The sequence below is a fragment of the Podarcis filfolensis genome (assembly GCF_964270895.1).
Source record: "Podarcis filfolensis genome assembly, chromosome: 9".
NCBI lineage: Eukaryota > Metazoa > Chordata > Lepidosauria > Squamata > Lacertidae > Podarcis > Podarcis filfolensis.
In genome coordinates this window covers 76,845,403-76,873,130 of record NC_139610.1, presented here as the reverse complement: position 1 = coordinate 76,873,130, position 27,728 = coordinate 76,845,403, and the positions used below count along the sequence as shown (strand labels likewise).

The 27,728-nt window shown below is 51.0% G+C and overlaps 1 protein-coding gene and 1 long non-coding RNA gene across 6 annotated transcripts in view; one reads left to right on the top strand and one right to left on the bottom strand.

Annotated features, from left to right (window-relative positions):
* SFXN5 (sideroflexin 5) overlaps positions 1-27,728 on the top strand; it is an 88,928-nt gene that overhangs the window by 25,653 nt on the left and 35,547 nt on the right. For 3 of the 4 annotated variants that reach the window (XR_014538449.1, XM_083571764.1, XM_083571762.1), the window contains exons 4-12: positions 4,001-4,027; positions 5,813-5,867; positions 8,280-8,305; positions 11,742-11,795; positions 15,808-15,864; positions 16,635-16,700; positions 19,113-19,203; positions 23,963-24,078; positions 27,583-27,668. Coding sequence is in view for 3 of the 4 variants with exons in the window: in XM_083571764.1 (XP_083427890.1) it covers positions 4,001-4,027; positions 5,813-5,867; positions 8,280-8,305; positions 11,742-11,795; positions 15,808-15,864; positions 16,635-16,700; positions 19,113-19,203; positions 23,963-24,078; positions 27,583-27,668 (578 nt within the window). In the remaining variant the exon portion in view is untranslated. The remainder of the gene's footprint in view (positions 1-4,000; positions 4,028-5,812; positions 5,868-8,279; positions 8,306-11,741; positions 11,796-15,807; positions 15,865-16,634; positions 16,701-19,112; positions 19,204-23,962; positions 24,079-27,582; positions 27,669-27,728) is intronic. The other variant, XM_083571763.1, reaches the window with a different exon arrangement.
* Positions 8,312-11,729, bottom strand: LOC310742517. Of its 2 annotated transcripts, XR_014538495.1 has the most exons (4): positions 11,484-11,729; positions 11,144-11,216; positions 10,634-10,868; positions 8,312-8,571 (listed from the first exon to the last, which is right to left on the bottom strand). It is a non-coding gene; the product is annotated as an uncharacterized lncRNA (long non-coding RNA). The 2 variants fall into 2 exon arrangements; XR_014538494.1 differs by lacking the exon at positions 11,144-11,216 and having other exon boundaries at positions 11,460-11,729.

Sequence of the window (27,728 nt, the reverse complement as noted above, 5' to 3'; positions counted from 1 at the left end):
TGGCCATTTCTGAACCCAGGTAGCCTGATCGGTGTTGTCAACTGATGGGTAACCTCCGGGTGGGACTACTGTAGTGTTCTGTTTGTAGGGCTGCCCCTGAGGCTGACCCGGGTGGTGTGGCTAGAGCAAAATCCCTCCCTCAGCTGGAAGGATTGCATGGGCTGCCAATCTGCTGGACCTGGTGTACAGAGCCCCAGCTTGGGACCACAGGTTACCTACTAAGTTAATTTGTTTGTGAAGCTTGAGAACTCAGAGGAAGCGCTGAGAGAGTGAGCAGAAAATAATGACAGCAGACTTTGAAACCTCCTTCCAAACCTCCTTGCTCCCCTCCTAGGAGTTTCTCCCTTTGTGGAGGTGCCACCTGTGTTTGGAGCTTGTTTTCCAGCCGGCCCAAAGGACCCGCAAGATCAGAGGAGCCACCAAGCATGGCGTGTTGAGACATCCTGATAGAGAAGCCTGTGTCTGGATGGCACTAGCTGCCTAGGGCTAAGTTTCTAGGTCTCTCTGACTTGCAGCTCAGCTTCTTGGCTCTGTGGAGATGCCTGTGAGGCTGGGAACAGGGCCCCTTCTCCCCCAGTAATAATTTTTAGGGTATTCTCCTCTACCTTCTGAAAGACAAGGAAGAGGCGACATGATAGAAAGCTTTTATCCCTCTCCCATAAGACTAGAACTCAGGGACAGCCGATGAAGCTGAATGTCGGAAGCTTCAGGGCAGATAAAAGAAACGACTTCTTCATCCACCAACCTAGATGGCTTGAAGAGAGGATTCGACAAATTTCTGGAGGCGAGGGCTATCTATGACCACTGCTGTTCTCTGCCCTCTACAGTCGGATCCAGCAGCCAGGCTCTTTTCACCTTCTTATCATATTAACACTGCAACCAGGGGACTTCCCCATATATTTTCCTGGTGATTAGCCTAGGCTGGTCAGTTAGAGCAGGGGTCGGCAAGGTTTACCTCCCCTGGGCCGGTTCACTCCAGCAGAGATCCCATAAGCGCGTGCACCCGGAATTTTCGGCGTCTGCGCATGTGCAGATGCAATTTCCGGTGCCATGGAAGCAAGTCTCCACACCACGCTGTGCCAGTTTAGCACAGCGAGTGGGGACTCGCTGAGCGGGCGGCTTGGTTTGGGGGCGGCTCGTGGGCTGGTTAAACACCCCTGTGGGCCGCTTGTGGCCCATGGGCCTTAGGTTGCTGACCCCTGATTTAGAGGGCTCCTTCCTGCCTCTTCTGTTGCAGCACTCCGGTCTACGTAGGTGCAGGAAACTTGACAGCTTTTGGCTCACAGTTGTCAGATGAGGCATGTAGACAAACGTCCTTCCTCATTGAGGAGGGGGCCATTCCCTTGGGCACACCTGGTTGGCAACTATGAAAACAGGATGCTGGACCAGATGGGGCATGGGCCTGATCCAGCAGGCTCTTCTCATGTTCTCTGGTGTAGACGACCTCCAGCCCGTCCTGCTTTCTGCCTCGCTCTCCTCTGCTGGCCGTGCCTCTGACCACAGCCTCCTGGCGGCAAGGTATCTCACCCAGCTGCTGCTTCCCTCACCTTTAAGTCCTTTTAATTACTGCTCCCACCAGCTGCTGCAGAAGAGCTAAACGGAAATCGCCACCCATTTAACACAAGCATGCCCCCCTGTGAAACAGGATGGCTAGGCACCGCCCTCCGCTGGCCTGGGGAGGTGAACTTGCTCTCCCCTTCCCAATCTCCAGCCTGCTTCCGCTCCCGATGAGGAAGGGGTGCTTTCTTGACTTCGCACCCCTCCTCGCCCTTGCCGAATGCAGCCTCCTCCGCAGCTCTCTCTGCCTGGAGACGGATTCATCTCCCTTTGTGGCTGAAGTGCAAAGAGACTCTGCCACCCTAATGGGCAGGTATTTATTGCTGGGCTCCCCCTTCAATCAGGCTAGCAGCGGGAAGGGCCCCTCCCGCTGGCTCAGGCACAGCAGAGGACGGAGGCCAAACAGCATCCCTTTGTGGGGATAAATGGCTTTTCTTTTACACTGTTGATGAAGAGCGAAGAGGTCTGTTTGCAGTAAAATGGCACTTTGCACTTCCTCCCGCCTCGCCTGGCGCCTAAGTATTACTCAGATCTGCACAAGATACAGAATGCAGGGTGCTGGGGCCTGCAGTCTGAGAAGCCCTTTGACAGCCCTTAGCAGGAGGAGGGGTCCCCCATTAAAGCCCCCCCCAGTTTGCCCCAGTTTCCCACAAGGTGCCTGATGGAGGTGGCCAAGGCAGAGCCTGTTTCACCAGCTGGTGTGCGGTGGCAGCGGGTGCCCCTTGGGGATGGTAGGGCAGAAGACAGGGAGACCCACTGTAGGTGGTGCCTGGCGGGGCCACCTTATTCCAGCTTTGTCCCCCTCTTCTTCCCTGCTAAATTCCACGAGGGGCAACACAGAGGAGGAGGCTGGCAGACAGGGTAGCTTGAGGCTGGTGGGGCAGTGCCCCCTGTGTGCCTCCTAATGGACCAGCCTCCATGGCAGGGCGAGGGGCGCCTTGGCACACTCTCGGCTTCAGCAGATCCACCTCCTGAGCAATTGGGGACTTGACTGGGGGTCTGAGTGAGGCTGTGGGGAGTGGGGAAGAGAGCACTTGGCTTGCCTGAGACCCAAATGTCTGTCCCCATGGCAAAGAGAAGGGGGAGATGTGAGCTTCTGCCTTCCTCGTTCAGGTAGAGCTGCTGTGCCACAGACCTTTGGCTGTCCCCAGTGGCTGTGGATTTGGAGGAATCGGGGTCCTGCCACTCAAACTGTTTTGCTCCTTGAGAAGCTCCTTGGAAAGCCTTTCTCTCTGGCTGCCCCTTCCACGCCCAGAGATCGGCAGGCCAGGCAAGGTGGGCATCTCTCTCCCTGCCCTTCTTTTCTAATTAACCTTAGGAAGAACCTTTTCCCACCTGCATTTGCCCCCCTGCTGCCTGCACCATTACATGAGGATCATGTGAGAAGCACCCCCCTCTTGGGAGGTGTCTTGGGGGTCTGGCTTCCTTTAGTGACCCTTGTCTGAATCCCTCCGTGCTTCCTAGGGGGATGACGTGAATACAAAATATTACAATCGTAGAATCGTACAGTTGGAAAGGACCACGAGGGTCATCTGGTTCCACTCCCTGCAAGGCAGGAATCTTTTGCGCAGTGTGGGGCTCAAACCCACAGCCCTGAGATTAGGAGTCTCATGCTCTGCTACTTGAGCTGGCGGGTGCCAGGGTGCCCTTGCACTTTATACATCCCTTGATGCAAAGTACTCACCTGGAAGGTGGTTTTTTTATTCTTAGAATTTTAACAAGAACCTCGCACAGAAATCCTCACCTGGCAGGAGGGGTGGATGCATCGCCTCCCCTTGCATTAGGCACTCATGGGCGTAGCCAGGGGGTGCGGGGGGGGGGACAGCTGTCCCCTTTAAATCAAGTAAATAAATAAAAATACTTAACTAACTGACCAATTGAGTCTCAGATAGCTCGGTTCTGCCTCCGCCCCTATAAATCTGGCTACGCCCATGGGCAGCCTGTGCCACATTTCTCTTGTTTTAATTAAAGTATAATCTGTTTGATTGAGTGTCAAAGGGTATATTTTCAAAGCTTTGGGCAAAAAAACAACAATGCTTGAACATGGAGCTTTTAATCGTGGACCTGAGCCTGGAAAGGGCAGGGCAAAACGTAAGCATGGATAAGCCCTTGGTTGCTGGATGCGGTTGCAAGCACTGCCCAGGTGGCCCCCATCTTGCCAGCCACGGACAAGGGGAAGGCACAACTGCAGACATCTCTCCTGCAAGGGTCAGGGACCACCACCCATCTCGGGTTTTGGAAAATGGTGGGATGTTCAGGTTGCAGACTCGTGCTTCGGTCTCCACAGTGAATTTGTTCAGAGGCAAACTGGGTTGTGGATTCCTGGCCTTGCATCCTGTGACATTTGTTTCGCATGTGCACCAAGACTCTGCAAGCTCCTGGGCTGACGTGAGTGATCTCCCACCTAACAAGCAACATTAATTATGTCCTTTTGTATTTCTAGCTTTGGAAAGCACAAAAAATTAAACAGGTAACCCGGTCTTTGCTTCTCCCTTATCATGCTGCTGCTGCTGCTGCCTTTTTGCCTTCCTGCAAAAGTGGCGAGTGCTGGCTGTCCTTGTCTGTTTGGCTGCCTCTGCTCTGTTTGCCCAACGGGATGCCTGGCCTTTCCTTGCCCTGTGAGCTGCCCTTGGCTTCCTTTTTCCATTAGGCTCAAGGAGGAGTCGCTGCAGGGCCCCCAGACCAAGAGAGAGGCAATGCATGGTTTCCAAGCTCATGGGGATGCTGGAGGGGGGTGGAATAGGCCCAATTGCAGGTAGGCGTGATGCTCCTGCTAAATCCAACAAAGGGTAAAGCGGCCTAGAGGATTCTCCAGGTGTACCCCCTCTTTGGGACGCGGGTGGCGCTGTGGGTTAAACCACTGAGCCTAGGACTTGCCGATCAGGTCGGCGGTTCTAATCCCCGCGATGGGGTGAGCTCCCGTTGCTCAGTCCCTGCTCCTGCCAACTTAGCAGTTTGAAAGCACGAAGTGCAAGTAGATAAATAGGTACTGCTCCAGCAGGAAGGTAAACGGCGTTTCCGTGCGCTGCTCTGGTTCGCCAAAAGTGGCTTAGTCATGCTGGCCACATGACCCGGAAGCTGTACTCCGGCTCCCTCGGCCAATAAAGCGAGATGTGCGCCGCAACCCCAGAGTCGGCCACGACTGGACCTAATGGTCAGGGGTCCCTTTACCTTTACTCACTCTTTAGGCACCCTAAAGGTGTGTATCAGTTACTTGTCATTTACAACAACTTTACCTGTAAATCAAACAATCGTGGACCTCCCCAGATGGAGTTTCTGCCTTCTAAAAGTCCTTTATTGCTGCATAATTTCTGAGGCAGGCTGGGCTCTGCTTGTCCCGTTTTAAGCCAAACGAGACTGGTTCTTAATTTCTAAAAGGAGAGGCTGGTGTGAGGTGCTGGGGGGGGGCGGGGAGCAGGCAGTGAGGGGTCCTTGCCTTCCTTTGACCCCTTCCCTCTCACCCTTTGGGACCAGCAGTGGTTGCTTAGTGGCAAAGGAAGGACATTCTGTGCATGCTCAAAAGCCTTCCTTTTTTCATAAATATGCCATATATTCCAGGGATGGAGGTGAAAAAAACAAACCACAGTTGGAGGGGAACCCTTGGTAACTCTGGAGTGCAATCATAGTCAAAACTTCAGCAAAGGCCTTTTTCTCACATAATAGACCCTCTGTCGCACTTACATAGTCCGACTGAATTGGGGGAATGTCAGCCTGGGATAATAATAATAAATAATAATAATAAATAATAATAATAATTTTTTATTTATACCCCGCCCTTCCTGGTTCAAAAACCAGGCTCAGGGCGGCTGACAACAAATTTAAAACACTTAATTGTAAAAGCAGCATGAATTCCAGTATAAAAACATGAATAACAATGAAATTCAAAATTCTTTATTGGTTTTTAGTTTTTCAAATACCACCTTCTCTCGTGGCTTGAGAGAGTTTAGCTGGGGGCGGGGAGAATGTGCATGGGGGGCAGCTTTGCAGTGCTAGCCAGACCTGCTTGCAGTTTGTGCCTTTTGAATGTATATGGGGGGTGGGGGTCGGGGAGGAAGTCATGGAGGCAGGAGAAAAAGGGGAGCGGTCAATATGTCACCAAGGACCACCTCTCTCTCGCAGGACAAAAGCCCTCTGTTCAAGTGCCCCCATCATCCCTGGGGTTGTAGGCAACTCACTTGCACCACGGCTGGGAGGGCAGGACTGGGGATAGCAGCCCCCCTTCCTCTCTACCTTCACTCTGTCTGATTTCTTGTAGGCCATCATCCATCCGGACACTAACGAGACGATTTTCATGCCTTTCAGAATGTCAGGTATGGCCCAACCTCATAAAGAAGCTCCTTGGATGCATTATGTTGTCCCCCCCCAAAAAAAACACACCAAGGAATCCTTTAAACAAAAATATTTTGTATTGCTCTTTGGATTCCCCCATTGTTATTTTAGGATGCCAGAAAGGCTTTTGTGGACGTGCAAGCCCCTCACAATTAAAATAAAAACTTTTAAAATTATATATGTACCGTGTGTGTGTGTGTGTGCGCGCACGCTACCCTACTATGATACTGTGCTACCAGAATTTGTCAATTTAAATTATACATTAAAAAAAAACCTTTGTGCTGAGCGCTCCTGCAGGCCCCCTGCTGCACTTATGCAATTCCCACTGGCTTTTGCAGCCGCTGAGACCCCTCCAGCTGCATTTTTGCATTGCCTTAGGGAGAAGAGGGAGCCTCTGCCTTATGAGAGGAGAGGCAACAGGAAGGTCTCTCTTAGGAAGATCCAGACGGGGAGCAGCAAAAACAACAAGGGGGTCCAGTTGGTTAGAGCGTGGTGTTGATAACGCCAAGGTTGCAGGTTTGATCCCCGTGTGGGACAGATCCCTCTTCTTGCACTGCAAGGGGTTGGACTGGATGATCCTCAGGATCCCTTCCAACTTGACAGTTCTGCGATTCTTGCGGCACTTTAAAGACTAGCAAATTCATTTTGGCATAAGCTCCCGTGGACTCAAGCCCACTTTGTCAGACGCGGGAGTGATGAAGTGGACTTCAGCCCACAAAACCTTATGCTGCAATAAATTTGTTAGTCTTTAAGATGCCGCGAGTCACTTTGTTGTCTTTTAAGATGGTGCTGGCCATCTTTCCTTTTAAAGGACTTGCATTAAAACGAATGATTTTTCTTTTCTTTTCAAAATTGCTGCCTGATAGGCTGGGGGTGCCTTCTTCGCTCACTCACCGGAGGGTTGGTTTTTTAATTGATTGATTTGACAAGTTAATTGGTTAAATATTGCAGCCCTGCTTAAAGGAATAACTGAGACAAAGCTCCCCCAAAAGTGTTCGGGTGAACCTTACCTTCTCTGCAGCCTCGTGGCTGAGCCCTGGCAGTTTTCTTTCTCCCCCAGAGCCAAGCGCTGCACTGAGTGCGTGACCAGCTGGGATTGGCTTGCAAGAGCCACCACAAATAGCAGCTCCCCCGATTCAGATTCTCACCACTGGCATTGCATTCCTCAGGGAGGAACGTAGTTTTGCTCATGGCACGTCAGATTTAACTCCCTTGGAGGTGTGCACACATGTGATGAGACCTGCGGTATCATCGCCTCTGGCCTGAGTACCTTACGTATTTTAAGATTTTTATTTTGTCATTTTATGTTGTGAACCGCCCTGAGATCTACGGGGGAAGAGTGGCATACAAATAATAGTAGTAGTAGCATACCCTCCAACATTTCTCCAATGAAAACAGGGACATCCCATTCCATAATGATAATTTTCCTATTTATACCCCACACATCTTACGGGGTTGCCCCAGCCACTCTGGGCAGCTTCCAAGATACAGGGTTGCCCTCAGATGGCTCAGGGGTTGCATAACTCCATGCCCTCCAACATTTCTCCCATGGAAACAGGGATGTCTAAGAAAAAGCGGGACATTCCGGGATCAAATCATAAACCGGGACGGCTTCTCTAAATCAGGGACGTCCCTGGAAAATAGACTCTTGGAGGGTCTGTAGTAGTAGTGATAATAATAATAATAATAATAATAATAATAATAATAATAATAATGCCAGAGTTCAGTGGCAAAGGATGGTGGGCAGAAGCCTAATGTCACCTGAGACGCAGGAAAAACACAGACACAGTTCTGGGCAGGGCCAGATTGAGGTTTGATGAGGCCCTCAGCTCCTGAAGGTAATGGGGCCCTTTCTATGTCCAGATGTCCTTCGTCAACAACAAATTGTCGCTGTTTTTTGTGTTGTGCATATGCTATATGGTCATTTACGGACCTCATAGGTATCTCAAGCCATTTGCACATGTTGCCACGCTACCAGTCCATGCAGAATGTAGGCACCCTATATATAGAAAGGAGCAAACCAGTGATCTTTTAGGGAGCAGGCTAGCAGGCGGGGTCCATGACTTACGTCACAGGAGCCTACACAACACAAAACACTGTCGCTGTATGTAGGTTTTATTTCATTTGTTTTTTATCTCCTATTTTGGGAATGTACATCCAGTTTTTTCCCCTTTAATTTTTTTGGGGGGCTCAAGAGAGTGGGCCCCCAAGCTATAGCTTGTTGAGTTATACGTAAATCCGGCACTGGTTCTGGGGAAGGGTGAGGTCTTTTGTCTCTTTCCTCTGCTCTGCATCTGAGGTATCACTTGCACTAGACTATAAACCTATTTTGGGGTGATGGAGTCTCTCTCTGTATATACTAAAATATGTTTTTTCCCTCCTTCTTCCCGTAGGTTACATTCCTTTTGGGACACCTATTGTGAGTATTTTAGCATCTTCTTGCTCCAGCAGTGCTTGGCTTTCATGTTTGGTGCAAAGTACCCTGTTGGCCTTGGAGGGGCAGCCTTTACATTGGACATGATGCTCCTCTGCTGGAACTGGGGGTGGGGGGGTGGGAGGAAGGAGACGGAACGGCCCACCTTGGGTTGGGTTCAGCCTGGCAAGAATCCACTTCCTTTCTCTCTGCCACGCTCTGCTTTCGTTCCTCTCCTCACCCAGCAAAGGCCTCTCCATCTGCCTGAAGCACTGAATGAAGGAATAAAGCTGTTAGAAGTACAGTACTAGGGGCACTTTCCCCTTGGCTGAAGTCAGTGGGGTGAGGCAAGTGGGGCGGAATGGGGGGTCTGGAGGGCAGAATTTGAGGTTCAGAAGTGGATGCCATTTCTAGACATCAGGGTGTGCCTTTTGTCTTAGGGGTGGAAGAGGCTCAGTCTGATCCAGAAATATTTCTTCTTAATGAGAAGCCCTTCTGGCCTGAGACCCAGCCTGAATGCCTGAAAATAATTTCTTATGGTAAAGTAAATAGGGAGCATCTAACAGAGGTGTGAGGAGGGGTCTCCTCAGTGTCCTAAGACGGATTGGTCTTGTTCCCTTAAGAATATAAAGAAGAGCCTATTGGATCAGACCATGGGTAGGCAAACTAAGGCCGGATCCGGCCCAATCGCCTTCTAAATCTGGCCTGCGGATGGTCTGGGAATCAGCGTGTTTTTACATGGGTAGAATGTGTCCTTTTATTTAAATTGCATCTCTGGGTTATTTGTGGGGCATAGGAATTCATTCATTTCCCCCCAAAAAATATAGTCCAGCCCCCCACAAGGTCTGAGTGGACCGGCCCCCTGCTGAAAAAGTTTGCTGACCCCTGGATCAGACCCACCTTGTCCAGCATCCAAATGCCTGGGAGAAACCAGGGAGCAGAACCTGAGCAGAGCCAGAGTCACACTCTGCCCTCCTGTGTTTTCCAGCAACCCCTGCATTCAGAATCCTTGCTGCCTCTGACTGTGAAGGGCAGAGCATAGCCATCCTGGCCAGGAACCACCCATAGCTCTCTCCTCCTCCGTGAATTTGCCCAGTCCTTTTATAAAGCCTTCTGGGTTGGCGGCCATCCCTGCCTTCTGGGATTGACAGCCACAGTTTAAAGCATCCTTTTCCCTGAGGTCCCTTGCAGGAACTTCCCTTACGGCTCAGTCATCTGTGCCACCCTTAGTGCCACCTGAAATCAGCTGCCTCGCCTTCGCTCCCGGCAGAGAGCCTCCTGGCTGCGCTGCCCTTCTGCTCCGTTCTTCCTCAGCTCCCCCTCAGTTATTCTGAGGCTTGAATTCCTCCCATAGATGCATTCTGGGCCACATTGCCGGAGACATATGGCCCTTCCTGCAATGATAGATCTTGAGGGAGGGGCTGGCATGGCTCCCAGCACAGAGAGGGGAAAGGTGTCCTTATTTATGTTTAACATTTGGGTGGTAATCTGTAATTAACTTTGCAAAAAGTTAAACACAAATTTTGAGTTAGCGATCAGGTTGACACCAAAATCGGCCCGAATCCAGACCTGTCAGAGATGCTGAGAGCTGTCAGCAGAGCTCAGTTTTGTGAGCTGCAAATGATAAACTGGAACCTCTTGTCATAAAGCAGAAAAGGAAAGGGGGGAAAAAACCGATGTTCAAATGTTACATTTTAATTTTAACATTTATGCCAATTGATCTGTGAAATGTAGTGACATAATTGGCCGTCTGCTCTCGCAGTCTGAGTCTCAAACTGAGCCTACTGGGAAGGAGCGGGTGGCGATGGAGGGAGTGGAACTGGGAACCCCTTTCCCTCTCCCCACGGCGGTGTGGGTCTCCATTGCCTCCACTTCAGGGTGTGCTAAACCTGGGGCGAGCGTTTGCCGCCCTCCAGAGGGCTTTGTTTGTAAGCCAAGAGAGCTGGAGGCTCCTTGTGCCTGGGGCCAGAAGAACCCAAGGACAACCATGCAGCTGGATCAGGCCACGGGGGACCCATCTGGTCCAGCATCCTCATGGTGGTCAGCTAGACGCCCCAAAGGAAGGAAGCCCACAGGCTGGACACGGGCCGGAGGCAATTGCGGGAAACCTCAAGAGGGGAGAGGGCTCCTGGGCTTGGATCCCAGTTGGAGGTTTCCCACAATGGGCAGCTGGTTGGCTTCTGTGAGAACAGGATGCTGGACTGGTTGGCTGGATCCAGCAGGGTTCTTCTTGTGATGCATTCCATAGTTGAACAATCTGCCGCTATGTGAAGCAGCTCTTCCATTGGGATCTCTCCTGGATCTTCGCTGGATAGCCCTGAGTTCTAGTCTTACCCCTTTTCTCCACTGCATTGTGTTAGACTTGTCTGCTGTGTCTCTTCTCACTTGCCCGGCAAGCAGAGGGAGGTCAGGAAGGTGCATCAATCAGATCCTGGTAGGGAGGAAGGAGACTGGCTGGCAGTCAGGCCAGGCCATCTGAAGACGGGTCTGGGAACAGCCTGGGAAGAGGACCTGGCTGCGTCCTCATCTCGTTCGGGAGCCAGAGCTCTTTGCCCCGGATCTGATAGACCTGTTAGGGAACCGGTTTGATATAATCACCTTGCGGTTGAGGAAGGTTACACACACGCATGGCGGCAGGGATCTGGCACTCCGACCAGCCACACACAGAGGCAGTGATGTGGAAAAGCCCCACCTGTTGAATACCTGCCAGGTAGAAAAGTGTGGGAGACAGGCTCCTCTCCCTTAGGACTACGCCTGGCTTGGAGTGGCCAGGGTTCTTAGGCTCCCCCACCCCCCGTTTTATGTCTGTATTTTCAATCTGACTTCCGTGGGGCTGTGCATCACCTTACTGTTTGTGGCCCATCCTGATCTCCAGGGCAGGTGAGAACGGGAACTTAATGAGCAAACATGTCTGCATCTGCAAAGGAATTAACATACTGTCCCCTGGTGCAACCATTTCTGGAGTGCTGGGCGGGGGGGGAACCCTCCCAGTTTGTTTTGGTCTTCAGACTCTCTCGCGCCACCCCAGCCAGTAAGTAGAAATGGAGCTGCATGTTCCTTGGCAGACTCCTTCCCAGAGGGAGAGCACTTGCACCCCATGCGCCTCTTGCAGGCCACCCACTCTCAGTCGCTCTCCCCTCGCCATCCTCACAGCCCCCACCTGCCGGCGGAGGAACCCTCTTACTCCTCTGCAGCCTTTCCTGGCTTCCCTCAGACTCCTTCTGGGCCCACCTGTCCCACACAGAGATTCAATGCGCGCTTGGCTTTGTTCATCTTTCTATGGCTTCACGCTTCACGGTGGAGCTTCCTGGCCACCCTTGGAGAAGGGCAGGTGGGGCGTTGTCAGTTGCTGTTGGGAGAGGCAGTCCCATCCCTCCCCAAATGCCCAACCCCACCCACCGTCTTCCCTGAAATCTCCCCCTTCTCTCTCTCTCTCTCGCAGGTTGTCGGTCTCCTGCTGCCAAATCAGACACTGGCATCCACCGTCTTCTGGCAGGTAATGACGACTTGCTGCCTGTCATGACTGCGCTCAAAAAGCCTCGCTTCTGTTCTTTGCTGCAGCCGAAAACACAAGCAGAATCCCGGCTTTGAGCTTCCTTTTGGCTTGTGGGATGGGGAGGCTGGAGGGAGGCCCTTGTTTTCTGTGTGGGGTGATGGGGGGCAGTGGGCTCTCTTTCAGGGAGAAAATAAGGAGAGCCCTGCTGGATCACACCGATGGCCCGTCTCGTCCAGCCTCCTGTTCTCACAGTGCCCACAAGATGCCCATTAAAGGAAACCCACAAGCAGGACCCACGCACATGGGCATCTTCCCCTCCTGGCTGCTTCTAGCAACTGGCATTCAGAAGCATTGCTGCCTCTGACCGTGGAGGCAGAGCAGAGCCGTCACTTGCAGAACCTTCAGCCCGCAGGCCCAGAGGGGGTTCCCCCGGAATCCTGCCCTTTCCTCCCCAGCCAGGCTCACCTGCTCTCACACCTGAGGTCAGTTGTGGGGCAGCGCAGCCTGCAGCTGCAAAGGAAGGCTAGGGAGCCCTACAAGTTATGATTCTGTGCAGTTGAGTTGGGTATGTTTAGCCTGGAGAAGAGGAGATATGACAGCCATCATCAAATATCTTAAGGGCTGTCCCTTGGATGGAAGATGCAGCAAGCTTGCTTTCTCCTGCTCTGATCCATAGGACTCGATCCAGTGGCTTCAAGTTACAAGGAAGGAGATTCCGACAAAACCTTAGGAAGAATTTTCTCATGGTGAGAGCCACTTGACCGCAGAAAGGATGACCTCAAAGGGGTGGACTCTCCTTCCTTGGAGGCTTTTAAGCAGAGGCTGGATGGTCATTTGTCAGAGATGCTTTAGCTGAAATTCCTGCATTCCAGGGGGTCGACTAGAGGACCCCCGGGTTCCCTTCCAGCTGTACAGTTCTGTAATTCTGTGAGAGTGGGCTCCTGTTTGTTCCTCTGCTAACGCAACCTCTATCTGGTGCCTTTTCAGTTTGGAGCCTGTTCCTTCTGCCTCCAGGACTTGCTTTCTCTGCTGTCCATCTCTGAGAGCAAGCCCTGCTTGGGGCAGGGAATCAGCACCGGAATAAGCTCTTTAGCTATTATAATCTTAGCAGCAGTTATAACTGGAACATTTTGACCTCTGAACGATTTCTAGGGGCACCAGCCACAGAATGGTTGCCCAGGGGATGAGCTGCATAGCACACAGGAAGGAAGCCATGGGTCGCTCTCCAGGGAAAGATCAGCCCCTTTGATGCAGCCAAAATGGACCCATGCCTGCAGTGCATCCTTCAGGAGAACCCAAGTCCAAAAGAGCAGGCAGGCTGCTCAAAGGTTATTCCCTGCCTGCCCCTGGTGTTTGCTCTCGTGACTGGTCTGGGCCTTTTACCACGGATCCTGCCCTTAGTGCCAGATTTCTGTATAGTTATGGCATGCAAGATGGGAGAGCCTTCAGCATAAATTACATTTCTGTCTAAAGATGTGAGGATCGCGAAGGAAGGGTGAGCATCTTGATGGGGGCAGGAAATCTCTTGGGACGCCTTGGGAACTCTGGAGGTTGTTCCTTGGGAGACCTTCCACAACAGAAATAAAAAACATTGGATTTTCAATACAAAAGATCTTTCTTAGCGCACCTGCCTGGCTGTGTCCCAACACCCTCAAAGGGTCCAAGCAGGTCTGCATTCCAGACACCTGTGGATAGCAGATAGAAGCGCTGTGTTTCCTTGCACTGGATCGAGTGTCCTGGTGATCTTCCTTTTCCTTTCAATCAGCCAGCAAGTTCCTAGTCCTCATGTTGGTGGAGATGTGCTTGGGAGTGTGTGGGCAGTGCCTGGTCAGGTGGGGAAAGTCTTAAGACCTTTTCCTCTCGGTATGAAGAGCCGGGAGCCGAGGAAATCAGACAAACAGATGCAGAATCCGGAGTACCTTTGGTGCAGTGTGTGCTTGGATGTTGCTGCGCTTGGCATTGAGAGTCAAGTAAAGGTAGCAAAAGGAGCATCGCGCGTACCTTTGAACTTTCCGCAGGAAGTCTGGAGGAAATGGGGCCTCTGCAGAGAGGACCTCCTCTTTGGACAGCTTCTTGTTCTGCCCCCACTCTGTAAAGTTTTCCCCTCCCCTCCTTTTCACTTTTGCTGTCATTGCCCTTCCTCTTCCTCCCTCTCATCCCTCCAGTTTTCTCCCCACCCTCTTCCTCCCTCCTCTCTGACTCCTCTCTGTTTCTCCCCCTCTTCTCTCCTCTCAGCCTCATTTCCCAGGTTCTGCCCGGCAACTGGAGAGGAACAGAGAAAGAGAGAGCAGTGCAGAGCCAGTTTTTAGGGTGCAGGTTGCAGCCCAGGTCATGTCAGGGCCCCGACGGAGGTAAGCGCCACCCAGAGCAGCTCTGCAGGGGATAGAGGGGAGCCCCTGAGGCCTTGGCACTGGCAGAAGCTGGGCTGCTCAGGGACACCCCCCCACCCCCAAACACACCCTCCGGCACATCTTTCCTGGATGTCAGGGGTGAGGGAAGGCCTGCCTGCCTCATCGTATTTATTTATTCCAGATACTTCTATATAACACTTAATACCAAAAAGCAGTGCAGTCTGCAAAAGAAGGGCAAAGGGAAATAGCAAGCAAGGTCTGAAACCACAAATACACCAGCGCCACCTGAATCAGTGAAATCTGGGTGAGGCAAGAACTTAGCAGCCCAGTTTGAGAACTTCTTAAAAGTCCAGTAAAGGAAGAAGAAGAAGAGTTTGGATTTGATATCCCACTTTATCACTCCTCTTCAGGAGTCTCAAAGCGGCTAACAATCTCATTTCCCTTCCACAACAAACAGTCTGTGAGGTGAGTGGGGCTGAGAGACTTCAAAGAAGTGCGACTAGCCCAAGGTCACCCAGCAGCTGCATGTGGAGGAGCGGGGAATTGAACCCGGTTCACCAGATTATGAGTCCACTGCTCTTAACCACTGCACCACACTGGCTGAAGGGAGCCATCAGGTGTCATTTTGAAACTCATGGCAATGGAGGCCTAAAGGGCCGGTTCCACCTTCAGAGAAGGCTCCCTTCTAAGAAATCATTAGACAGCAATCCTCTGTGTCTCCTCTGAAGGCTCAGGGGGGAAGGGGGTCAGCCAGGTATCCAGGCCCTTTGTGGTTTGGGGGCTTATATGTCCTCAATACCATCTTGAACGTGGTCCCGTATCTAACTGGCCGTCAGTGCAGCTCCTAAAGTCATGGCGAAATAGGTGCTTAGCACCGCAGCCTGCTGAGTTCTGCACTGGACGCACCTTCTGGGCCAAGCGTGAAGACAGCCATGCATCATGCGCGTTGTGCCATCTGGTTGTGAGTTTATAGGCGCATGAACTGCAGTGGCCAGACTGTCCCTGTCCAGAAAAAAAAGATGTATCAGGCAGGGATTCCTATGTTCAAACGAGGGAGTAGATCATGCTGAGCTGGATGAGACCCTGGTCCGACTCTGGGGGAGAAGGTAGCTTCCGAGATGGCAGGGGTTCCTCTTGAGGTGAATGTGAGGGCAGGGGGCTTTATTGGAGCCCCCGACAGCCACAGTGGGCAAATCTGTTTACCGCAGGAGCCCCAAGCTAATCTGTGGCCATACAGCAGCCCCCTCCCGATTTTCCCAGCACAGGAACCTGGTTGGGAAAGACTGCTGCCCCTGGGCTGGAGGAGCTCTGGGCTCACGGGGTCTACGTTAGCAAGAGAGGTTCCAGAGTGTGCGCTTCGGGTGTGTGTATGTGTGTGTGCATGCGAGAGAACAAGGGAGAGAGTGCTGTATCTGCCAAAGGTGCCCCTCTCTGCAGGGCTTGTTCTTTCGCGGATACATAACACCATTGTCTGGATTTGATAACAAAAACTTCCCTTCCCAGCGGTAGCCATAATTGGAAATGCTGCTTTCCTGCAAGTTTGCTATAACTCCTTCTTTTCAGCAATTGTGCTGCTGTTGCCTGCCCACCCGCCCTCTCCCTCGTTCTCTCTCTCTTTTAACCAGCTGTTTGTTCCTGTTTCTTTCTGTTTTCTCCTTTAGTGGTTGAATCAGAGCCACAATGCCTGTGTCAACTATGCAAACCGAAATGCGACAAAGGTGAGCGGTCGTTTTACGTGTGCACCATTTTCAAAGAAGTTGATGTAAGCTTCTCCCCTGGAAAGCGCTTGGCCTGCGCCTCTGGCCCCCACCTGGTCCCACTGGCCAGAGGCTCCTGAATCAGAGCATCAGCTCTCAGAGATCTTCCCGGGGAGATTCTGCTGCCCTGGGCTGTCATGATTGGCAGGAGGCTCAGCTGCCGTGGATTGGATGAAACAGCTCAGGGATGGCGCAGGGGCAGAGCCCAGCCACTTACGCCATCCCTGAGACCTGCAATGTATTACCTTGTTATATCTTTCAATTATGTTCATTTCCTCTTATCCTGTTTGTGGGCCCCATTGGTTTTTGTGCTCTTATCGGGACCCCTTCCGTGGTGCTTCTGCAGCGTGCGCACAGGTCGGAACAGGTGGGGCACAAGTTCCGCATGTTTCCAGGGGCACCAGTGCAGAGGGGCACTCCCCGTAGCTCTGGTACAGTCCCATCTCTTTCCTCAATCTACACACACACAGCCATGCCCAGAGTATGCCTGGAGGACGCCACGTTCTTCCTCTTGTTTGAATTTTATTGTTATTCATGTTTTATACTGTATTTTATGCTGCTTTTACAATTAAGCAAAACACAGTTGTTAGCCGCCCTGAGCCCGGTTTTTGAACCAGGAAGGGCGGGATATAAATAAAAAATTATTATTATTATTAATTTGCAGTCCCTGTGAGCTGCGCTTGAGGTGGCATGTTCTGGCTGACACACTGCTTTTGTTCTTCTTCCTGCAGCCTTCTCCAACGTCCAAGTTCATCCAGGGCTACTTGGGAGCTGTCATAAGTGCTGTCTCGATCGCAGTGGGTAACCCTTTCGTCTTTTCTCTGTCGGTGTGCTCTGACCGCTGGGCACCTGGGCAAAGACCTAGCTCTGGGCCCAGCCCCTCTGGATGGCCTCCTCTGCTGGCTGGCACACTGTGCCTTTGCACCTGGTGCCTCGCAGGAGGCACTGCCAGCCGTGGCTGCGCCCTGGTCGCTTGCCAAGGCCTCCCCATTGCCAGGGCTAGTCATTATTCAGTTCCTTTGCACTGCTAGCTCTCAATGGGTGAGAAGAGTCTTGCCCTGGAGAACAGGGTATGTGATTATGTTCCTCAAACAGGTGTTTATGCCACACCTTTTGTTCGAAAAAGGAAGATGTTGGGGGCTGGAAGAGAGAGAGAATGGCCTGTTTCTTTCTTCCCCAGATTCGAAGGCCTTAGGCCTCATTAAATGCACTCTGATGTCAATTAGCAGCAAATCACCTCCTAGGGTGATCCCATTAGGACTAGATGACCTGAAAACAAGTGCCATTCCCCACCTCCCAGTGGTCTGCAAAAGATCTTGTATTAATTAAAACCAGGTCTCTCCCCCCCTCCCTGCAAGTGCACAGCCTGCCCTGGGCGGCAGACAGAATGCAGGGGGCCACGGGTGTCAGAAGAGGGCCTGGAGGGCCAAAGAGCAGCTCTGAGAAGGGTTTCCAGGTCATGGTTCTTGCACAGAAGTCAAGAGCGGCAGCTGCAAACATCATTCACAACAATAAGCAGTTTAGAAAAGTCAAGAAGCGTCCAAGATCCATGCATAGGGGGCTTGTGAGTCAGCTGCATAAGGAGGCGAGGATTCTGTAGCACAGCCTTCCCCAACCTGGTGCCCTCCAGATGTTTTGGACAACGTCTGGGACGCATAGGAGGTATTGTCCATCTGGAGAGCACCTGTTTGGCAAAAGCTGCTGTAGCCCATATGCCAAATCTGTAGGGCAGGAATGGGGGACTGGATCTGGCCCGCAGGACGGGCACTTCCTTCCGCCACCTCTGCCAGGCCATCTCTGCCAGGTGCATGGGGGAAACCCCCATCTCTTAATCCTAGCCCCTGTCTCTGGAAAGGTGTCTCTGCTTGCTGTGGCCTCTGGCAATTCTCCTTCCGAGCCATAGCAGGCGACGCTTCTGAGTCTGCAAATACAGAGGTCAGGGTTGGCGTGGATTCAGGGAATGAGAAGGCAGTCGGAGCACCTCTTGCAAAAGCCTCCCCTTCTTTTCCGCTTTTCTAGGTGGCCCCAAACTCCACAGCAATGACACACCCAAGGGCCCCATGGGGGGGGGGCAGAATGGCAGTCTGTGCAGCTGCCTGCTTCCTCACCCCCCTTCCCTGCCCCTGTTAATTCACTGCCAGGTTCTCTTCTAGGCTCCTTTTCTGCTGCCCGTCGTCCGCTGCCCCCTTCTCTCTCCACCCCCGGCCATTACACCCCCACAGCGACACCATTTTTCACCCTCCTGTCTAGGTGAGGGCACCCCTGTGGCTTTCCCTAATGCCTGCTCCTTCACCTTGATAATTGTTTGCGAGGAGGAGGAGGAGGAGCAGCGCACAGGGGCTGCCTTGACAGCCTGCGAATTTGCTGCGATAGCCCATAATCAGGTTGAGATGAAGAGGGAGGCCACCCACCGCCCTCAAGGAGTCCTCCCGCCTGGGGTGGGGTGGCCTCTGGGGGCCAGTCCTTTCAGCCCCAAGGGCCTTGGTCTGGCCTTTACACCTTTGTGATGCGAACCTCAAAACAGTGGTCTCTCCTCAAGCCCTAAATCCTCCCTCTCCTTCCCCTCCAGCACCTCAAAGTCCCCTATGCGGGAGCAGACACTTGTAGGCACCCCCCACTTCCCTGGTTCTGGCCTGGGAGAATAAACACACAAAGATAACGCAAGGAACTTTTGTAAAATAATTTCCATTCCTTGAATCTTGCTCCCAAGTTGAGGATCTGGGAGGCTGGATTTCAGCCCCTGTCAACATACGGATTGCTTTTTGAAACATATTAGATTGTTTTAACATTTGATTGTTTTAACTGCATGTCGTTTGAACTGTGCAGATCTCCTAGAGGAGGTTGTTCATTCATTGATTAGAATGATTAGTGATAGGAGCTGGCAGGGTCACAGAAAGTAAAACCTCTGGTTGTGATCCGAGTTACCCCAGCAGCAGTTGCTGGGCTTGTTTTGCTATCTATTGCTATTTTACTGAATATTTTAATGATGGCTTTTCTTGGTATTTTTGGTTTTAAATGTTGTATGTACATTGCCCCCCCCCCTTTTTAGTGACCTTATTGTGTTTTATGTAAACTGCTTAGGGATTTTGCATATTAAGCGGTCTGTGAATACTACCGAAGGTGGTGGCCTGTGGGGTTGGGCTGTGGCTGCTCTGCCCCCCCCGGCTGTCCTCAATGCTTCTTTGCCCCCCTCTTTCCTTCTCCTGCAGGTGGGCCTTAACGTTCTGATCCAGAGAGCTAATCAGTTTACTCCGGCCACCCGGCTCCTGATCCAGAGATTTGTGCCATTCCCCGCTGTAGGTAAGGGGGTTGCATACTTTCCCCTCTTTCTCTGCTTCCGTAGAGAAAATGTGCTTCCATGGTGCACTTGGAAGGGCTGCCCAGAAAGTCCCATTTACGATATGATACGATAATCTTTATTGTCATTGTCCCATACAGAACAACGAAATTGAAAAAATCTGCATAAGACATTCAAAAACCAACAAGCCTGCTATCCCAGCTATCCCAACCTGGTTAGCCCCCTAAAAACTCTGGTACCCCATTTTTTTTAAATACAATAAACTCCCATAGTGAATCCTTATACTGCATTTAAAACCAAAATCGCATTTGGGTAGAAACTGTTTCTCAGGTGACTAGTCCTAGTCTTTATAACCCTGTACCTTCTTCCAGAAGGCAGAAGCTGAAAGAGATCATTTCCGGGGTGCGCACTATCCTGCGCTAGCTCTGCCGCTTTCTTATGGCACCTGGAAGCGTAGATTTGATCCAAGGTGGGAAGAGGGCACCCAATTATTTGGCCCAGAGTACAAATTTGCATTCTGACCAAACTGCGGGAGACAGTGGAAGACAGAAGTGCCTGGCGTGCTCTGGTCCATGGGGTCACGAAGAGTCGGACACGACTAAACGACTAAACAACAACAACAACAAATTTGCATATGCTAATTTACACGTAAAGGTGCAAATTTCTACCCGTTTTCAGAGGGAAAAGCAAAATCTGGCTTCATCTTGCTGTCGGGTCTTAATTTACCTCTGGTCGACTTAAGAAGATGGAAGAGCCAGAACTCCTAGCTCCATAGGAAAGGGCTCGCTCAAATTAACAAAAATGAATATAGCAAAAGAAGAGCTTTTTTTTTGAGCTTTTCCATGCCTCTGCTTGGGTTATCGGTGTTGGTTATTGGTTTGTTTTATGAAAAACAGGAATAAAAAAAAGCTATTTTAGAAATACAGTGTGTGGCTGGGGTTTCATGGGCGCTGCCCGCCTGCCCTGATGGCAAGGAAAACAAATTGAATTGGGTGGCTTTGAAAGGGAATTGGACCAATTCACAGTGGATGAGGCTGTGCCTGTCTTCCACCTGTGTCGCAGGCAGCCTTCCTCTAAGTGCCAGCCAGCGGCTGGAGAGCGCCAGTGGGAGGGAGTTGTGGCTGTGGGGCTCAGGCCCTGTTTGTGGGCTCTTCCCATTGGGGCATCTGGTTGTCCCCTGCGGAAAATAGGGTGCTGGGCGCCAGGTAGGTCCCCTTGCTCCTCCTGCAGCTGGGCTCTTTAGCATGCGCTTACGTAAGAAAGTCATCCTTGTTGCATCTCAGGATGTCCCAGATGGTTGGGGTACGGGGGTGCTGGTGAGGATTCCATAATTGTATGCAGGAGGCAGGCAGGGGAGAGGGATGCTTACCTGAACCAGGTGTGTCTCTGGACCCCTTTGCACCTGGGGGGTGGATGGGAAAAGGTGGCCTCTTTGCTTTCTGTACATGGCACTTCGAGCAGGAGGAGGAGGAAGAGGAAAAGGAGGAACAACCTTCCTTGTGTTGCGGGAATTTGTTGATCAGGTGTGCCCCTTTTGAGCCATTCATCAAGAGATCAGCAGCACCAGCAAGAAAATGTTTCAGATTGTGGACTAAGCCCACTGGCCCCAGCCGCTAGGGCGAGGGGGGATCTCTGTCAGGTTGTTCTATTATTATGCCAAGGTGTTAAGAGAAGGAGCTTAAACTGGAGTCAGAATTGATTGAGGGCCGGCAATTAATTTGCTCAGCCCTTCATTAGTTCTCTGCTTCTTTTATTTGTGTACTGACATGCTTAATTGTGTGCCAGGACTCTGGCCATCTTCCTGCTAATTGCCGCTTTGTTATTCTGGGGGCCAGAATCTCTTGCATCAGAATCCCGGGCAAACCAGTTAATTAAACTTTGCGTTATGAAAAGATCGGCTTTGAAGATTTGCTTGAAATGCCCGCCGGTCAGGCTGGGCTAGGCGGAACCAGGCCAAGGCAAGAGGTAGTCGGAGGGACTGGTCTGGTCCGCTGTCAGGAAGAACCGACTGACGCTAAGAGCTAATTCTCCAACTAAGATTCATGTGTTGCAGGAGGTTGGACTAGATTACCCTTGGGGGCCCCTTCCAACCCTACAATTGATTTTAGAAGGCTGTATTATTTTAGTGTTGTTAGCCGCTCTGAGCCTGGCTTCGGATGGGGAGGACGGGATATAAATAAAAATTTATTATTATTATTATTATTATTATTATTATTATTATTATTCTAAGATTCTGGTGCTACTAAATGCAGGTAGTGAGCGGGAAGAGGCTGTGGCAGAGAGCAGCCCAGAATAAGAGGCAGACGCAGAGAAGGGTCAAGAGGCAGAGTGGAGGCAGGCTGCTGAAGAAACCAGGGGGTCAATATTGAGCTGGAAGCATGGGTAAAATTATGGAATGTTGGTTTGAGATTTATAGGATGTATGGCTTTAAAGGAGAATGTATGAAAAATGATGTATAGATGGCATTTGACACCAATAAAATTAGCTAAAATGTATAGGAAAAGAGACAGAAAATGTTGGAAATGTAGGGAAATAGACGGAGATTACCGTATTTTTCGCTCTATAAGACGCACCAGACCACAAGACGCACCTAGTTTTTGGAGGAGGAAAACAAGAAAAAAAATATTCTGAATCTCAGAAGCCAGAACAGCAAAAGGGATCACTGCGCAGTGAAAGCAGCAATCCCTCTTGCTGTTCTGGCTTCTGTGATAGCTGCACAGCCTGCATTTGCTCCATAAGACGCACACACATTTCCCCTTACTTTTTAGGAGGGGAAAAGTGAGTCTTATAGAGCAAAAAATACGGTACTTTCATATGTGGTGGGCAAGGTAAAAAGATTCTGGGAGTTAATCTAAAATGAACTTAAAAAGATATTTAAGTATACTTTTCCTAAAAGACCAGAGGCATTTTTGCTAGGTCTGGTGGGAAAAGAAATTAAAATAAAAGATCAGAACTTGTTCATTTTTGCCACAGCCGCTGCAAGAACTTTACTGGCCCAAAGATGGAAAACACAAGATTTACCAACCATCCAGACATGGCAGGTGAAGTTGATAGATTTTGCAGAACTTGCCAAATTGACAGGAAGGATCTGGAACAAAGAGGACCAGAGATAGAATAACAATTGCAATAAATTTATTGAATATATAAAGGAGAACAACAAAAATATTAAGACACTAGCAGGACTGGAATAACACCTCCAATGTAAAACAGTAGAGTTATGATAATAATATACCGTATTTTTCGCCCTATTGGATGCACCGGCCCATAGGACGCACCTAGTTTTCAGGTGGGGGAATCAAGGAAAAAAATATGATTTCCCCCCCGCAGCTCTGGGAGCAGCGGACAGGCTGCACGCAGCCTGTGCGCTACTCCAAGACCTTCTCCCTGCTTTTGCGGGAGGTGTCGGAATTCCCCCACTTCCCGCAAAAGCCCACAGGAGCCGTGCGCGACTCCTACGGGCTTTTTGACCAGGAGGGAAAAGGCACTGAAACGGCCAGTCAGTCCCTTCTCCCTCCTCGGGGAAAAGCCCCCAAGAGCGGCACGCTCTTCAAAGGATGTGCGGCTCCTGCGGGCTTTTCTACGAGGTGGGGGAATTCCCCCACCTCCTAGAAAAGCCAGCAGAAGCCGCGGAGCCCCTTTAAAGAGCGCGCGGCTTTTGCCTGCTTTTGCGGGAAGTGGGGGAATTCCCCCATCTCCCGCAAAAGCCCACAGGAGGGTTGGAGAGTAGCGGGAAGGCGTCGCTCGCCTTCCCGCTGCCCCCCAATCTCTGGGGCTGGCGATGGGGGAAGCGCTGCTTTCCCCCCCGCCAGCCTCCAACCCGGGTTGGAGAGTAGCGGGAAGGCGTCGCTCGCCTTCCCGCTGCCCCCCAATCTCTGGGGCTGGCGATGGGGGAAGCGCTGCTTTCCCCCCCGCCAGCCTCCAACCCGGGTTGGAGAGTAGCGGGAAGGTGTCGCTCGCCTTCCCGCTGCCCCCCAATCTCTGGGGCTGGCGATGGGGGAAGCGCTGCTTTCCCCCCCGCCAGCCTCCAACCCGGGTTGGAGAGTAGCGGGAAGGCGTCACGTGCCTTCCCGCTGCCCCCCATCCTCTGGGGCTGGCGATGGAGGAGGCGCTGCTTTCCCCCACCGCCAGCCTCAAAGAGCAGACTCTCCTGGCTTCAGCAGAAGCAACGCAAAGCCTCCGGAGCGCAGGCTTCGGAGGCTTCGCGTTGCTATCGCTGAAGCCAAGGAGCCTGCATTCGCCCCATAAGACGAACACACATTTTCCCTTCATTTTTGGAGGGGAAAAAGTGCGTCTTATAGGGCGAAAAATACGGTACGCAAAAAGTATGTGATGTATATACCAGCGGTCGGGAGGGAAGTCAGGACTCGGCAGAGTCAAAGGGATTATCATGTGACAATAAGGATTGTTGGAAAAAGAATTACATGTTGAAAACAATAAAAATTTATTTGGAAAAAAAGAAGAAACCAGGGGGTCTCCTCCTATGCATCTAGCTCCCCTCCACCCTGGTCTCCCAGAACCTGAAGTGGTATGAAGAGGGTGGAGCAAAGACCGACAAGGCGTCAGAGTCTCTGATTGCTTGGGGAGGAGAAGGCTCCTTAAGTCTCCTCCTCCTCCTGTCTGCCTCATCAGGGCAAGGTCTACTGGGAAGAGATGCTGTGCTCACAAGGCCTGAGCTGTTTCGTTTCTTTGAATAAAGAGTTCCCTTCATGGCACGGCCTGATCCTGACCGCCGTTTACGCTCTCCTTTTCTTCCCCTCGCAGCCAGTGCCAACATTTGCAACGTGGTCCTGATGAGACACACGGAGCTGGAGGAGGGGATCGACGTCCTGGACAGTGATGGGAACAGGGTCGGGTCTTCCAGAATTGCTGCCAAACATGTAGGTGTCGTGGGATTCCCTTGGGTGAATCAGGATCGCTTTGGCCCACGGATTCATGCACTGGGAGGGTTGGGGGTTAGGGGAGGCCAAGAAGGATGGAGGTGAAGGAGGAATCCGCAGATTCCAAAGCAGATTCACTTGATGTGATCCTGGCAAGCCACACCAGGACCCCACTTGAGAATCCGCAGTCCTGCAAGTCCATGACTGATGGATGGATTGATTGCATTTCTGTGCTGCTTTCCAGTCAGACAAATCCCAACACGGCTTAGAAAACAATAAATGACAATAGCATAATAGAGCATCACTGTACAGCATAGATCATATTATGTATAATTAACAAATCAATAAAACATAATCTATAAAACAGCATTTACAAAACAGGAACTTAAAAATATGCTAAATGCTATTATGTTCACGTGCATGTGCACACAATCACACTCCCCCCCCAATAGCTCAAAATTGATCACTTTGTCCGTTAAAAGACCCCTGTACATCCATCGTCCAGGAGGACTCTGATCCAATGGAAATAACAGAGCTAGACATTGACTTATTATGCAGTGGTCCAAGGGCCCAATCACTGCCTCTGCCCTTCTTAAAACTCTTTCTCTCTCCACACACACTTTTAGAAGGATCCGAAAATCATCGAGCCTCCCTGCCTGGGGGTGTTTAGCACGCAAATCTTCCTGTCACCTGGTTTTATTTTTATTTATTATTTATTTGAGTCCACACACAAACACACCCCGTTCTCCAGGCAGCCATGTTTCTTGCCCACCCGCCGCCTGGTACAATTCCCTCTGAGAGCGAGGGAACATCAGCAGGTCCTGTCGCTCCCAGGGAAGGGCCCTGCGAGCAGCTGGAGGTTTCTATTTATTAAAAAATATTTCTATGCCACTATTTCATAGTGGGAGAGGGGGGGGTTATTGGTTTGCTTCCTCCCACCTTGTTTTCATTATGTATTTTGGGGTGGGTGTTCCTTGTATTTTTATGTTGTGAACTGCCCTGAGATGGAAGGTGGTTTACTTACTTACTTGCTTACTTACTTACTTACTTACTTAAACAAACAAACAAACAAACAAACAAACAAACAAACAAACAAACAAACAAACAAAGTGATTTACAGTAAGGCATAAAGCCATACAATAAAAACCATAAAAAACTAATACCAGACATCAGCTAGCCTCTGGGGAAGGGTGTATTCATGACCTGCATAGGCCTAGCAGAATGGGAAAGTTTTCAGCGGGCGTATAAAAGTCTGCACAGAAGGTGCCAGCTGTGTCTCTAGTGGCAGGGAGTTCCACAAGCCGAGGCTCCATTCTTTGTTGTCTGACGGGCCTGGCCAGCCTTTACACGTGAGGCTCCCCCTGCCTGCAGAGGGTGTCAGGCGGCAGGTCGAAAGGGCAGCCTGCAAGAGCTTTCCCTTTGCATTCCTCCCCCGCCCCACGCATTCTAGCCAGACAGAAAGAAGAGAGTCTTTTCTGAGTCTTGCGCAGTTGCCCCCGCAGCCCCCTCTGGTGGGCCTGTGCAGCCAGAGCAGCGACGGAGGAGCAAAGCGCTCTTGTCTCTGCACTTAGGAAGAGGGAACTCGTTTTGGGGCCTCCGGAGAGGCAGAGCAGCCGCTCTCAGTGCTTCCAGATGCCCCTTTTGCTCCCCTCTGTAGTTGCCCAGGAAGAACAGGAGAACCTCAAGTGCAGCTCCAGGCAGGCAGAGAAAACACACAGCTTTCTTTTTAATTATTTAATTTTTAAAAAAGTGAGTGGGAGGAAACTGCAGGACTTTTTAACCCCCGCCTTCCTGGAATTCATTAGCAACTGCCTCTGGAAAGATGCGCCAGCTGTTTCCAGGCTGCCTCCAACACCTGGCTGGTTTCCTTAGGAGCCTCCTGAACTCCGCCATCTGCGCACAACTGCGCTGGGACTTTCCCGTTCTTCTTTTCCTTGGCGCTTCTGCATCCTCAGCTTGTGCCTGAGAAAACCCACGTGAAGCACAGGCGCTTTGGACTGACTTTGCCAAGGGCAATAATAATAATAATAATAATAATAATAATAATAATAATAATAATATACAGTCATACCTCAGGATGAATACGCTTCAGCTTAAATATTTTCGGGTTGCGCTCCACAGCGACCCGGAAGTGACGGAGTGCGTTACTTCCTTGTTTCGCCACTCGCACATGCGCAGATGCTCAAAATGATGTCACGTGCATGCGCGGAAGCAGTGAAATGCAACCCACGCATGCACAGACGTGCAGTTGTGTCTTATGTTCGGTTCAGGATGCAAACGGGGCTCCGGAATGGATCCCGTTCGCATCCAGAGGTACCACTGTATTTATATGCCACTCATCTGAATAATCAGTCAGATGGGTGGCATATAAATTATTATTATTATTATTATTATTATTATTATTATTATTATTATTATATATTTGCCATTGTGTTGGGTGGAGGGTCCGAGCCCGAAATAATCCTCTTCCTGCACTTTTTGCCTGAGAAGAGGACTGACACCTGTCCGAGGAGAATCCACGCAATCTCTTTCAATTAGCCATGTTTGAGGAAGTCACGTGACTGCCACGCAGGCCTCCCGCTGCTCCTTTGCCCCAAACTGCAGCCTCCCAAGGCTGCTTTTTATTTTTATAAGCGCTGGGCTTTGCTGCGTGTGATGCTGAGCTTACTGCTCGCTCGCTGGTGCTGCCTGAAGCCATCTGCTCGCCAGGCACCATGGTGGGTTTCACTTTTGCTCAGCCCTGCCTTTCTTGACCTTTGGCGAGGAGGGGGCGGGAGGGGGATCCTGCTGTGGACCCGGGGGGAAGCGGGATAGGATGCTCTGTCCCCCTCTCTCACCCAGCCTTCTGTTTCTGTAGCGTGAGACCAGGACTGAACTGCCACCAGAGCGGAGGGTGGCCATCGGCAGCAATAAAACACACGCCAAGCCCCCACAAAGGGTAGCAGCTTGAGAAGCTTTGGGGCAAAGGCTCTACAGAGTTTGGGTTGCAGCCTGAGCATGTTCAGTGCTCAAGTGCCCACACTGGTGGCATCTTGTTTGGTAGGCAGAACTGGCTCTGTTACAGGTGCCACACAATATTGCTGTTGACATCTGTCTATCTCGAGAGACAATGGAGTTCGCCTCCTGGGGTGAAGTCAAACTGCCCCGTTAGCACACGCCAGGGCAGCGTGTCTCTTGCCCAAAGCCAAAAAACATGATTTTAGTATTGTATGTATGATGTAAAGACTATATTTAAAGAAACAGACACTGGGTGGAATATAAATGTCTTGTTCTTCTGTTTTGTCTTTGGGAAGTTCCGTAGAATTGCATGCAGAATTGTGTGCGATGAGTTTCTGTATTATTATGCTGTATTATTTTACTGTTCTTAGCCGCTCTGAGCCTGGCTTTGGCTGGGGAGGGCGGGATGTAAATAAAATTTTATTATTTTATTATTATTATTCTACTACAGTCTGCGCTCGAAGTGACTGTTTCTCTTTCTTCTGGCCCCCTTTCTCCCCCCCCCAGGCACTGCTAGAGACCGCCCTGACCAGAGTGGTCTTGCCAATGCCTATACTGGTTCTACCTCCCATCGTCATGTCTCTCCTGGAAAAGTAAGTGGCGGCCGTCTGGGGTGGAGCGAGGGGCGATGCTCAGAAAGGAAGGAGGGAAGG